Here is a 14237-nt window from a genome sequence, read left to right as displayed (position 1 = left end):
ATCTAGGCGTTAGAGTGCTCAATCAATATATGTTATAATCATAATATAACAATCATGCAGGGAACGGTTGTATTTAGTCCGTTTGGCTCAAACTGTGGATAAGTCAAAATTAAATAACACTCGAGATCTCACGTCTCTCTTGAATGAGTCAACTTGAATATTATTATGCACTGAATATGTAGTTGTAAACAGTATCTTTGTATTAAGGTTAAAAACATTGAGTTTGCTTGTTGAATAAAACGATACACTTGCTTTCTATTTTGAACTCAACCACCGTTTAAGCTAAACGGGCTTGATACAACCGGCCCCAATTGAATAATTATATTGTTCCTTATAGTTAAAGTGATCCCCAAAACTTTTCTGCTATCGGCCAAGGTGTTTCCACTGTGTATGTTTCCACTAGCATACTCTCTTTGACGACGACCTTGCCCTGGAATTTTTTTTGGAGTCTTCTCGGAACGTATGCGTCATATACAAAAATTTCTTCCGGGAATTATTAATAATTCAGTCGGGAGGGCGTTGTGGGATTTTGTTATTTCATCAGTACTTCAAATATGCCTCGTCTGAGATTCTCTCAACATTGCATCAGTAGATGTCTCACGTGATTTTTAATAACGAAAGACATCGTTGCTATTGTGTCGCTTACCTGAATCCAAATACTGAGCCAAGAGGCAAAACCATATCGCGTTATCTCGTGTCGAAAATTTAACGACATACCTTTCCAGTATAAAGTGACAGCTTGGAAAAAAGTGTTTGGGAAACTCAATGGCATTACCTCAATTACAAGTTAGTTTCATCGTTATAAAATATCAGTTTATAATGACTAGTGATATGGCGGGGTAACCTGCTGTAAAAAGGAAGGCTTGTTAGAAACAAAAGTTGACTGCTTGCTTCGTTTGTACGATGTTAACGAAACAATAACCCGTTTCATTATTGGTACTCTTCTCTTAAAACATCACAGGCTGTTTCATCTAAAAACTCACGAGCTCTCTAGTTCGTTACGTATGTCATTGTATGCATGAGATCTAAACAAGTACAACGCCGATCCGGCAGCGCTATATGGACTATGTATAGTATAGTGTGATAAACACAGCCGCCAATTTCAGAAATCCGATCCGTTTCAGATACATGCCTTACAGCCCTACTTTGTTTTACCAACTAGAGAATTTAATGTTTATCCCTGTTGTGAAACTGTAAATATCGATGGTTTTTCTTCTTGCGTCGTAAATTGCCGATTTAATTTATCTAAAGCTCGTTTATTCGTCTTCTTCGCGAACAACATGGTAGGCATTTACCGCATGCATGTCGAGTTTTTACATGCACGGAAGTATATGCGTCGGTAGAAAACTGATGGTTAATATCTATACGACTTGTGCCTGTAATATGTCTTTAAAGTTTATTTAATGCTCGTATATGACTATTTCGTATATAACCTCCAAAAATCGTGTATTTTGTTTCACATGCAAACTATATAAAATTATATATGATATACGATCATATCATCATAAGGTCTCGTTATTTCTTGTTATCATGCATGTTTCTACTTGCTCAGCCTGAAACTTTAATCGATCAATTTTAACCGGATAAAAAATGTCTATATATATAACTATCAACCTTAAACATTATAAAATAAAGAAAATTCCAAAGGCAAAGAGTGTATAACCTCTTGGTTCAGCGTTCACAAATGTAGGGGCCCTTTTGCGTAAAGTAAACGGTTTTCTCATCCCATGTTTTAGACAAAATGTTATACTCCTGAATTAAAACCGTGTAAATTCTCAGTCACGTCAGTAAATTCACTGTCAGTAGACTACTATTGGCATTGTGGCTTCCTAGTCAGTTGAGTATATTCGATGCAAAAAGTTTCGAAATCTTGTGATTTCTCGATCATTTGTCATATTGACGCAATGGATTTAAATCCATGACAACAGATTTTCTTAATTAATACGATGTCTTTGTGTAACACTGCAACACAGTCTGCTTTTGTACTCGGCTGATCTTGACTTAACTGATTGTGCTATAGTGCAGGGTATGATTAACTCGCTGACAATTGCTATAAGTAGCTTGATGGAAATAAGTATATTAGGTGTCTTGACATAAATGTGTCTAGAAACAACCTCACATTTTCCTCAGCATTTTATCATTTCAATTTTGTCTTATTTCACGTATGTGACCATGTAGACCCTATATATAGCCAGTATATATATGCACATTGGATATCCAAATTTTGTTTGTAAAAATTGTTGCTGTGTTTTGTTGTATCAGGGTGTTAATTATCTCCTCCATAGACTTCTCCATACGGTACAGAACTTTCAGGTAATCTTGATCATTCAATGACAGAAGAAAGAAATAGGGTAAGTTTACTTCCTAAGTGACGGGAAAACTAAAAGGAATGTATTGTGAAATTTATAGAAGGTTGTGCATCGAAATTAGCTTTACTGTCACATAGCTTATAATTGGTGCAGTGAAGAATAAAATTTTTTTCTATAGCCTTCTTATGCACAGCTGCAAAGAATAGAAGTACGTGGTGTGCTCAATAGAGATCGTACGGCGTTAGCAGCATTGGCCATACAAAATGTAAGCACAAAATGCAAAAAACAAAAAGTATTTCATATAGCAGCGGTTGGCTTTTGTATGAAATTTGATGCTCGCTGTTATATATGCCTTTCCTAGCTACCCGACCCGGCCGGCGCACACAAGAGCTATGCTCTCGTGTGCGGGCGACTTTCCGGCGACTTTGGTCATTCGTGCCAAAAGTAAAAACTGTAAACACACTGTTTTCTACGGTGTCAGTAAAGAAGTATTAATTATTGGTAATAGCTCTTCCAGAATTCCAGGTCATAAAATTATATTATATATATTCTGTATTAAGAGTATAAATCTAGCAAAATTAGACCTACTGTACGCTGTGATTTTATGATTAGGCGCCTATAATATAATTGAACACATTTTTGGCACACAGGAAGATTTGACAGACGAAAATGCTTCGCTGCGTGAAAAGGTTCGAAAAATGACAGATGCCTTAGCGAACTCGAAGCTGGAGACAGCGGATATGTCCGAGAAATTTGGTGAACTGGCGAAAAGTTGGAAGGAAATGATGAGGCAGATAAAATCAGATCACGATGAATGCAGAAATGAATACGAAATAAGAATAGAAGCGTTAGAAAAAGCAAATGAAAGGCTGATGGTGGAAAACGCGGAAATGAAAAGAATTATTGCAAACTTCGAAAGACTCCAGATACAGCTCAAGGAAGCGAATGAGAAGCTAATCAGAGACAACGAAGAGACGAAGAAGATTGTCAACGACCTGAAGAAAAAGCATTTGCAATCCGAAGAAGAAAGGCTTAGATTATTGGTTGGTCAAATTGCGTTCAAGTTGGAATCGCTTGTATCAGAATATGTCTTTCCTGGTACAGATAGGGCAAGTAGGAGGGCTCGGTATAATTTGCAATTGAAAACTTTGCAAGGGAAGATAGAAAAAATGAGAGATGAAGAAGGTGTCAAAGAGCAAGCAACCGCACGACTAAATGATCTTGATAAGGAAATGTTCGAAAGTTGGTTTTTGGATATGGTGGACGACCTGAAGCAAAATCGATTATATACCTGGCGCACCCAGAGCTTGGAAGTTACCAAGAGATGGAAAACGCCATTAATGATTATTGTGAGGATGGAGAAGATCGCGAGGATAAATTGAAAGCATTGAAGCATCTTCAGACCATGTACGGAAAGCTGAATCTACCTTTTGGCCAATAGCCGCCCGGGGAAAGATTTATGTTTAGTTCTTTAACTTCCTTATTCATGCAACACATGTAGGATATGGTGTATGTAATGCATGTATGCATCAGCTAACTTCATACTATGATCAATTGTTAATTTGATGATTGGAATAATTAACGTCAACTAGGCTATATATACATTTATCAAGCAGTGCGATTGACTGAACTGATTGTAAACATACAAATGGACAGAAAATGAAAAGCCTGAAAGTTCCTAAGAAATCCAGTGCTGTTTTGCGAATTTAAAAGATCTTCTAAATTACATGGAATTGTATTTCAGGGATCGTGGGAGCATGAACATTAAGTAATCCGGACGTATTATAGACGTTTTTATTGACTCTCCGTTCAAATTGCTCAATTTATTGTATCTATATGTGCACCGCTGCGGATTTAGATTTCATTCCTTTAATTTCATTTTCCTTTCATTTAAATTTATTTAATCACGGTAGACTATCAATATACGTACATTGTTTTTCATATAGAGCCGTGAGCGTGAGCTTATATGTACAAGTAGCATGCATTTACAAATGATATAGCTAAAAAAATTAATTACTTATTCCAGACCTTTGCGCCTTTGTAACTTAAACTCTTTATCGTAGCAATTGTATTAGGTTTTGAAAGCCTCATATACGCTTACTTCGTAGATTAGAATTTTCATTATTTCATATTTCGAATAAATCAGAACTTACTTCAGAACTCCACCCTTTAATAACCTTACTCATGTAACCTTACTTTGTTTACTCATATGATTTAGACCATCGTCTTCTAAGGTTTTCCATCCTATATAAATTTTCAAGTAGCTACTTGTTTTTGACCGGATCTCATAAATATTTCAAAGTTTAACAATGTGTCCCCATAATAGTTCATTGAAGCCTGTTTAATTGGCTAGTTTTGGCAGTAATGTTCGTTTCGAAGCAGCGACAAAACTCCTCTGGCCATTCGTAACTGGGCGTCTAATAAACCGGCTTTTTCCCTTTTGAATTATTTCGTGATCGTATTCTTTGGACGCTGTAATGTAAATTTTCCTGCCGAATTATCAAGAAGATGGCAAATAGCTTCGCGCAAGTGGAAAGTTTACAGTAGGTTAGTATAGAGTAATATATAGGATCGTACGTTGGAAAAACAGGGTTGGGAATGTATATATATTTGTACAGCAGCAAAATCACACGCACCTATAAAATAGCATATTACAAATTGCGATTATAATGCACGCGTTAATAAAGAAATATTCGCGCGAGCATGTGAGAGTTTAAAGTATACTTTCGGTAAATCATTGAACCCGGTATATCTTATATATACCAGTATCATGAAGCGAAGCATATGTATACTTGGTCTGTCATGTATGTAACCTTTATTTAAAATCAATGTGGGATATCAACGTAGTGTAAGCCCGACGGTCACACTCGCATTTTTTGCAGTTTCCTTCCGGCGATATCCATTCGGTCGATGGTCCAATAATAATACTTCGTCAAATAACTTTTTTAGACCCATAAAATCACCTTCCCACTTCAATTATATATACAAGATTTGGAGCCCAGTATCTAATGAATGATTTGCATAATCGTAGTACTCATATCTTTCTATTCCTTTTTTGTATTTACATTTTCCGTAAATTGCTAGTGTTTTGGTACAATTTAAAATTCCTGTTCTTGAAGTAATGTTTCCGTTGGATCAATATTTGCAAGTTTATTACTTAGCAACTTGTGTTTAACAACTCAAATGCTAAGTTACCAAGATAATGTTATTCACTTGCTTTGTTTGCATAAAGTATGTTTACCGTTCACTCGCAATATACTACCAATTGCCCGACCAGCGTAAAAAGAATCACACAAGTGAAGCGCAATAAATTCGTGGAGAAAAAGCGAAAAAAAGAGATGCTACAATGCAACCATCAAAGGTTATACCGACCGTCTACGGTTTCCAAATCCGCTGCGCCGCTATTTACTACTTGGTGAAATTTGGCATTCGAATTAGCGACAAGAGGTTATCAGATTCATAAAGTTGACTCATTCAAAGTTGACTCTTTAAGTATAGTGTGCGTCTTGCTCGTTCCCTATATAGGAACAGTTATGTAAGAGATCACTAGTACGTTAGGTGCACGTGACACGTGCACATGCATGATGCGTGCACATACACCAACTCACTAGTCGATCAACGCCTATTATGCGTAGTGCTGTTCAAGAAGATACGTAGCGAGTATACAATGTGTGATAAACTTTATTCATATCCTCATAGGCTGAGTCATAGTTTGCCGTACCATGCGTGTATGGAGAGGTTAAGAATTACGAGTATCTTTATTTTATTAATGAATTTCTGTTGTTTACATGTCTTAATCTTAAAAGTTTTACAAAACAGCCCTGAGATAAATTTGCCGGTAGAGTGGTAGACTCTCTAATAGTTATTCAATAATGGAAATTTTCACTACTGTATGTTCAAAACCGGCATTTTCAATTAAAGTTACATAAAGTAGCAAAATTTGCTAATTCAGACTTTAGCTCTATATTTTTAATCATATTAATTAATAAAAGTAAAGTAATAGTAATATAAAGTAATTTAATAAAAGTAATAAACTTCCACTTCGGAAGGGCGGAAGCGATAACTCCCTGCCAATAACGCTCGGGTGTTACCGCTGGCATAGCTGTAGCCTGATGGAGGAAGGTAGGTGTGACCAAAGTTTGAATATGAACTCGTTGAACTCTTGGCATTGGTCGCAATGTAGAAATCATGTCCTCCCCCAAAGGTTGGTCCGTAACCAATGTTTGTGTAAATAGCGTTACCATTGTTTTGATATACATTAGCTTTGAATGGACTGAGATTGTCTTTGTTACGAAAGGAGAAGACGAAGGAGTTTGAGCTGGATATGTATGATGCACTGGAACCTATTACTGAAAGACATTTTCGGTATAGAATTAGATGAATTACAATTCCACACAAAATTTTATGCGCAATCGGCTTTTCACGTGCGAACTGCATGTTCAAATAATTTCTAAATAATATATGGAACTACGATTGTTCAAATATTAAATGTTGTGCGGCTCGCGCTTCATCGTGTGTTAGCCTAGCGGCCCGGGTATATATTTACGTTTGAGATGCACGACGTTGCTTTAGCTATAGAGCACTAGCAAGACGTAGGAATATGGTTGAATTCTGAATTGGAAATTTTGAAAGCTCTTTATTTGCGCAAACTTTTGATATCGCTTTCATTGATATCGATTTCAGTAAACGGTTAGATATAGTTCGATTCGTAGCTAAATTATCACTCCATTTATTACGCCTTGAAACTGAAGTAAACAGTAAACAAATGCATGCATGCATGCACAACCCTTTATGACACAGACCTGCCAGTAATTAGCCTGCTTCCTCCTCAGAATGATCAGGCTGGTCTATTATAATGGGCGTCTGATGCAAATAGCCAAATACGCTATATGCATGTGTCCACTAAACACTCGGCACTTACTTCCCCATGATTGATCACTGTATCCCCCAAAAATGTAATTTTGAACTTTTACAAGGGTAACAGTTTTTCCAATACCACCACATTGCAAGTGAAAAACGTTCGAGAGCCACCCATCTTCTGAGGCCCGATAACATCGAGTTAAGGTATTAAATGGGATCCACTGTTTGAGTCTTTCCAGAAATTCTGGTGGCTCATTTCTCAATATTGTTGACGCTAAAATGTCTCCTATGAATCAACAAATATATATTTGATACAATTTGGCCATTAATACTATACACATTTTGTGGTTAATTTCGTAGTTATTTCTATAACTATTACTTGCAAGGCCCGCTTTCGACGTCGTTACATTAGATTCAACTTGCGTCTATAGTTTACTGATAAAACGGGCATAACTTACGAGAATGTAGTAAGTTCACCATCAACTCCAGCCTTGTCAGAGTTTCATTGTTAATCCTGAGTACCTGTTTAAAACATTCAATTTGTTGTTTAAAATATTCAATTTCAAGTTGTTATTATTATCATGACATGGATGATAACGAATTGATCGAGATTTCAAAATTGCGATAAATTACGATAGAAGCCTGGGAAAGTGTTTTTTAAATAAATTAGAATTGCGCATGGGATAACCATGAAGAAATCAGCAACAAAACCAGTCTCTTCTGCACTAATTTGCCTTTCATCTATATATATACATAATAACCAAATACATTCTAACGTCTAAAGGTAATGATGCTATACACAAAACAACTTTCAACATCAACTCGCAACGCAACAATATATAAGCATAAATCTAAACAACAATGTTGTGTGGAATAAAAGCAGTTCGTAAACTTTCAACTTGTTTCCAAAACAATTTCTGTGTTACAAACTAGCTCATATATATTTAGCGTTTTCCCGCCAAAATACGCGACATCATAAAAAATCTCCTCTTAATGAGTTCTCTACTGCACGGTAGAAACATAGATTAGAAGTATTTCTTTTGTATTCTTCATGAGTTCTTTATACTGCACGGTAGAAACATAGATTAGAAGTATTTCTTTTGTATTCTTAATGAGTTCTCTACTGCAGGGTAGAAACATAGATTAGAAGTATTTCTTTTGTATTTTGTTTATCAATTATTAATGTCTTTTTGAATTTTTTTTCATACATCCATGTACGCCGAAAATTAATAATAGCAATAAAGAAAAAATTTACCATTTCTTCCTCTGCCACATTTTTCCACGCATCTTTTTTTCTTAAACGAAGAACTTGGCTATCTTTCTGATACGCCAACAAACCAGTAATATGCGGTATTCTATCTTGGGTGACATCATCAGGAACAACTACAATCTAAGATATTCCGTGTTACGCACTGTTCAATTAACTGATATAATCAGTGATGATTTTATTTATTTACTTATTTCTTCCCGATATTGTATTCAAGGCAAATAGTTCTTCAAGTTTGTTGATATAAAATTTTATAGATATATCGTTCGTTCTTCGTTGATCCAGGTTTTCGTGAGTATGATGAAGAAATATCTAGTTGGCGCAAAGTTGGCGCAAAATGTTTTAGAAAGCTCATTGCAATATATGATAATATAATCTATAGTCTGCGCGAAGGTGGCTTACCCCATCATTTAAAATTGCTTTATTTTTTCCACATCGACCCTATATTAAATAATTAAAGTGTAATCAGGTATAGATGAGCATGGTTGCTTACTTGCCAATACAGGCAGGTTCAGGACATTCCTAGTGAAAAAGAGCAACATTCATTTTAAACAATGACAATAGTTATTTCACTACACTTGCGTTCGCTATATTGCCGACGTTTTTTAACAACGTATACCTTCACAGGTGTTTCTCTATCTCCAATCAGCTTATACCATGCTGCGTCACCATTTTCTTCTTCCGTCCTGTATTCCATGCACTTCTCCCAGACTTTTTGCGGAGGATTTAATCGTATCCAAAACCAAGCGTGAGCATCTTTCACAACCGTACCACCGTTCTTAGCCTTGCATTCTCTACCACAATATACTCCATTGCGACCAACTGGACCATAACAGGCACAGCACTAATAATAAAAGGGAAATATAATGTCCATTCAAAATACATTGAATTTTAGCCCAGTGCCGATGATGATATGTGTATATACAGCAAATCTGTTGACTCTACCTTTCCTTTATCACATCCAAAAAATGCAGTTGTACCATCACTAATTGTTTCAGACTGGTTTGCAGCAAGAAAACTGATTAAATATGAATAATAAGAAATGTCACCAAATAAATATAAAATAGCATAAAGGTTTTTTGCGTTCAATGGTAAAATTATTTCAAATGAAATGGAGCATGAGAATTATTAGTCCCAAGCAGATCAAGAATATCTCAGTAGCTAGGCAGGGATATCTTGGGTCTAAGATAAAAACATGAAAGGTGGATGGCAACTATATATCAATTCCCTGTAAAATTTTCCTCTTTTATTCCTATATAACTAAACCTTAAGCTTATTATATCTTCGGCTCATGCTGTCCTATATTCAAGCAATTACCTGAATCCGCCAGAAAAATCAACCTGAACAGGAAATAAGGGATGATATGCAAATCCATGAGGACACGGCTTTTGCAGACAAGAATTCATCATACTCTATAAACAAAGTGAAACATTTTTGTTGAATTTTAATTGGCGAATATTTGCCTGCCAGAATATACCGAACTTATATCGTAATAATTATTTTCGCCTTAATATATTTCTACATGAAGTAATTAATATATATACAATTTTTATAAACGATGTAATATGCAATGCATTTTTATTTTTTTCATCTAGAATTCGCAGTTTTAATGTTTATGTACCTACCCAACCAATTTTAGCTGAAGGATGGCTGTAAACACCAAACACTGAGCATGAAAAGTCTTTTGAAGAAATTTCTTCAGTAATCAGGTCCTTCACATATGAAATATCTCCAATTCCTGGTAGATTGTATGGACAGCCTCCTTCATTTACCATCATCAAATTTGACAGTTGGCGTTTATTTTTAAAACGAAATGACCTAGAAAAATACCCATTGTTAAACGTATTGTAATTGATCGTCATCCCGGACACACTCAACCAAACTTTCTGAATCGACTACTAAAAAAAGACTACTAAAAAGTAATCATATATACATAATGGTAACCACGCTGAAGCACATATATGCTGCTGCTATAGGTATACATTTGAAATAAGTACGTGCTATACGATATAATTCTATATTAGAATGGCGCTGAGCTATACGGGACAATTCTGCTTCCCTTCGATTGTTTTACTATTCTCACCTTGAAAAGGGAACAGCAGGGCAGCGTCTTCAAATGTGGTATAACAACTCAGGGCCCAACCCAAGATTTTTTGCCAGGGAAAGGGGACACAGGCAGTGGGGCACTAATAACTGTAGTAAAATCAATATAGCAAAAAAGAAGATTACAATCCACAAAACTGCCCCTGCATGTTGCAACCCTTGTGTTCGGTCCAATGGCTAACATTTTTGTCTATTTTATTCTTACGTTAATTAGCTTATGCATTGTTATTCGATACCCCTACTGAACATCAACTGATAGTAAAATGCAAAACCTTGGGAAAAGTTGTTGTTGTTTGTCACCCATGAACTGCGTAGTTTGCATTTTGTTTCAATTTCTGAGGAGTGAGGATGATATAAAGCAATAACGCAAATTAAGACGCATACCAGTGTGCTACTGTTTGTGTGTAATCGACGTCAGCCGCAACTTGGACTCTAAAATCCAATATAGGTATATCTCCAAACACGCTTGACCAATGAGGTTCATCAAATGGTCCAACAGTATCGTTGCTTGAGGGTACATTCCATGTAACGCTATTGTTCATCCACCCTATTAATATGTATCCCCCACCATCTGTTGTCATGTCGCACCACACCTGTAAATAATTAGAAATTAATTAAACAATGTAGTTGCCATGCACGTGCTCCTAGTGTAAAATGTGGGTAAAAGTTTAGTCTTATTAACTACCCTGACAAAGGTCCTTTCTTTGCAGACGCTACCATATGCTACTGTCTTGTTATATTAGAAGGCGTTTACCTTTTCATTCCATCGGGCATAATCCAATTCACATAAAATTCCAGTTCACATCTGCTACTAAACGCATGAAGGTCTTGGCATGCACTATTGCATAATTAAAGGCCACTGATTTTACAGAAATGAAAACTCAAAATATTTTTTCAGTGCCCCTTGGAATAGTTATTTCTCTAAAAGATAACAAAATTTAAGGCATGTTTCCCGAATGCTAATTCGACGGTCGTAATGCTGCAATGACTGTAATTGGCTGAGAAAATGGAACAAAAACAGCTCATGAAATGATGCAATTATTGACGCAGCTCAATAACCAATAGAATTGCAGTATTCATACCTCATTACCTCAGAAGGCCTATATAGTTATATATCACTCCCGGATTGGTTCATAAATTGCCCTGTGAACAAACCTTATATGGAACTGAGCGGTGAAAATCAACCCAGTAATAACCGTCCTTCGCTTTTCTGTTTCGAGTCAAGATATCCAAGCAGTCATATCCGGGATTGAAATATTCACCAGGTGGTCTTGAACCTAAAAACACGTATGCATGAAGAATGAAGAATTTGGTACTGTCGTCAAGTTTCGCGCACTAAATATTTACTCTTTGAACCGAGTCCCTAACCGCAAATCACGAAATCCGTTACATAACCGTATATAACCAAGAATTTGGTCAACAGCGCAAGGGACGCTGGAATCAGGGGACCAGCGGCTAAAGCCCTCAAATGCAATGTATTTACTAAATTGAGGTAACTGCAAATAGTTTTCATTCGAGATACATTATTTTGATGCATGACCGAATATTGATATTTTTGGTTGTTTTTACCAAATATGATTGATCAACATTTTAAATTAGTTTTTATAACAATCTGTTTTTACAGAGTATATTATTTTAAACAAAGTGAACGGTCGCTTAAGAAAGCATAAAAATGGCCAGAGGGAAGCCAATAAAATTATAAAATTGTCGTAACTGTTCAGTAACACCGCAAATTTTTGAAATATGATATTTTAAAAGAGAAAATGTATTGTTAAGTATTAATTATTTAGTCTACAAAGTTTCCGCCAAACCTTCCGTTGTCTTCCAACTGTATATTCCTGCATCCTCAGTGCACACCACAATGGTATCCTTGTTTTCACGATCTTTCACCAAGATGAGCTCACCGTGGTTGGATTTTGCGCACGTTCCAGGGTCATGGTAATTACGAACTTTAAGCACTTTTCGCATCTATGTCGAAAGTGTGCAAATTATCTGGAGATTCAATTTCATAGGGTTTTTTTATAGTAGCCATAAAGTTCATGCATGAGTCCACGTATAAGGAATTCTAATCCGTGGTCCGTATATTTCACAGTACAGACCTCACGCTCGGTCAAAAATCAGTCATTAGTGCACCCTCAAGCCGAATACGGATTCATACTTGCAATATTTATAACTTATAAGCGAGCTACTAATGTTATCGTGTTATAAAATCTCATATATCAAAAGCAGTTTTATATTTTTCTCCGTGAAGTTGCTATAATTTTATTTTGCTTGAAGGTCTAGCTGTAACATTTGACAGAATTGCACTTGATTTTCATCATGCAGATTTTACCTTCGACTCGATTACAGGAAGAAATAGAAGTACAATGACCACACAGAATCTTTGACACATCATTTTACCTAAAACCAAAGATTTTGCATGAAGTTGACAATTTTAAATTTCCTGTAAAGCCTGGTTATAGGTACTTCTCAGCTAGGGGTAAATGACGGCCCCTTAGTGTAAACACGGGTTAAATGTTATAGATAATCCTTAAGAAGTTTCTTTTTTAGATTTTTTTAAAAGTAATAAAATTTGTACAAAGTTTCATGTCTTATATAGTCCAACAAATTCCACCCACTATTTAACAGCTCCATAATGGAATGTCTTTTGACCCAATGCAGTTTTAAAAAGTGGGATAGGAAGACTTTGTTTATTACGTGTTAAACGTCCAGATATTTGTTCTTTAAAGACGAATTGTTTACTAAGTTAAATACTCTGGTGCACAGCCTTTCATGCATTTAAAAGCAAATGTGGCAACTCGTAAATATAATTGTTTTTCTATATGGGAAGCCAGCGAAGATTCTTAAGTATAGGCGTTATGTGATCAAATTTTGACACCCTATATATAAATCATATTCTATATGATATATGTATATAATCTGCTTCGCGGGAATGTAATAAGAAATTACGTGTTAAAATGTTGTGCTATCTCAAGATGCTGCCTCGTTTTTAACGCAACGAATTTTGTTTTCGTTAACCATTCGCAATATCATGCAAGTTCTGTTCTTCACGTCGTTTCACGGGAACAAATTCGCCCGTTTCAGTTGGCTGGTCCCAATCGAAAACGCAAATGGAATGATTTCGTTTTTCGCCGCTAAAAAACGCTCGGGCATTGAACCAACCAGGCTTTATATCTTAATGATTTTAGAGATTAATTTTGCTTACCGTAGCTATATCTAATGCAGTCTTCAGAAACCACGTCGATGTGAAAACGCGAATATATCAACAAATGTTGTCGGAAACAAAACCTCGCTGTCTGCCAGATTAGGGCAACGTATAACATATGTAAAGAGTAATATGAAACCGTTTCAGACGACTGATAGCATTTGCAGTCAACGTACAAAGTTCCAGTTTCAATCATCACTCAACATAACTAAATAACTTGCTAATCGACGTTTACTCGACCTAAAGGAATGATTTTGCTTGTGCTTTTAGCCGGAGAATGTTTATAAATGGAAGCAGATGCGCGCAATCGTTTAGTTTTTATCGAGAAACAGAATATGCGTACAGACGTTCAATTTTGATCGCGCAGAATATGCGTGCAGTCCTTTATCTCCGATCACGTTGACAGAATATAGCCTCCTCCGCAGGGTAACATGGATAACACGGAGTCGGAGTTCCGGAGCCGGAGTTTCAGAGTTGGAGTCCCGGAGTCAAA

General features: G+C 36.1%; 1 protein-coding gene across 2 annotated transcripts; it reads right to left on the bottom strand.

Moving 5' to 3' along the window:
- Positions 1-6074: 6074 nt before the first annotated feature.
- Positions 6075-13956, bottom strand: LOC114527885. Of its 2 annotated transcripts, none has more exons than XM_028549596.1 (14): positions 13745-13956; positions 12872-12939; positions 12351-12507; positions 11695-11816; positions 10924-11132; positions 10062-10254; positions 9754-9848; positions 9382-9454; positions 9056-9280; positions 8839-8877; positions 8425-8559; positions 7628-7691; positions 7231-7455; positions 6075-6658 (listed from the first exon to the last, which is right to left on the bottom strand). In XM_028549596.1, exons 1-14 carry the CDS (start codon positions 13938-13940, stop codon positions 6327-6329), a joined length of 2133 nt encoding a protein of 710 aa, XP_028405397.1. In that variant the 5' UTR covers positions 13941-13956; the 3' UTR covers positions 6075-6326. The 2 variants fall into 2 exon arrangements, with proteins under 2 accessions (XP_028405397.1, XP_028405398.1); XM_028549597.1 differs by having other exon boundaries at positions 12872-12937; positions 13742-13825.
- Between the last annotated feature and the right edge of the window lie 281 nt (positions 13957-14237).

The sequence above is a fragment of the Dendronephthya gigantea genome, unplaced genomic scaffold (genome assembly GCF_004324835.1).
Source record: "Dendronephthya gigantea isolate DGI-Jeju-01 unplaced genomic scaffold, DenGig_1.0 000047F, whole genome shotgun sequence".
NCBI lineage: Eukaryota > Metazoa > Cnidaria > Anthozoa > Malacalcyonacea > Nephtheidae > Dendronephthya > Dendronephthya gigantea.
This window is presented reverse-complemented; position numbering and strand designations above follow the sequence as displayed.

Excerpts from the sequence above, each read along its gene's own strand:
- LOC114527885 (XM_028549596.1), bottom strand. The coding sequence starts at position 13,940 with ATGATTGAAACTGGAACTTTGTACGTTGACTGCAAATGCTATCAGTCG. Across the intron at positions 10,255-10,923 it reads ACACAAACAGTAGCACACTG|GTCATTTCGTTTTAAAAATA; the intron begins GTATGCGTCTTA and ends GTATTTTTCTAG. Across the intron at positions 8,878-9,055 it reads ATAGAGAAACACCTGTGAAG|GGTCGATGTGGAAAAAATAA; the intron begins GTATACGTTGTT and ends TATTTAATATAG.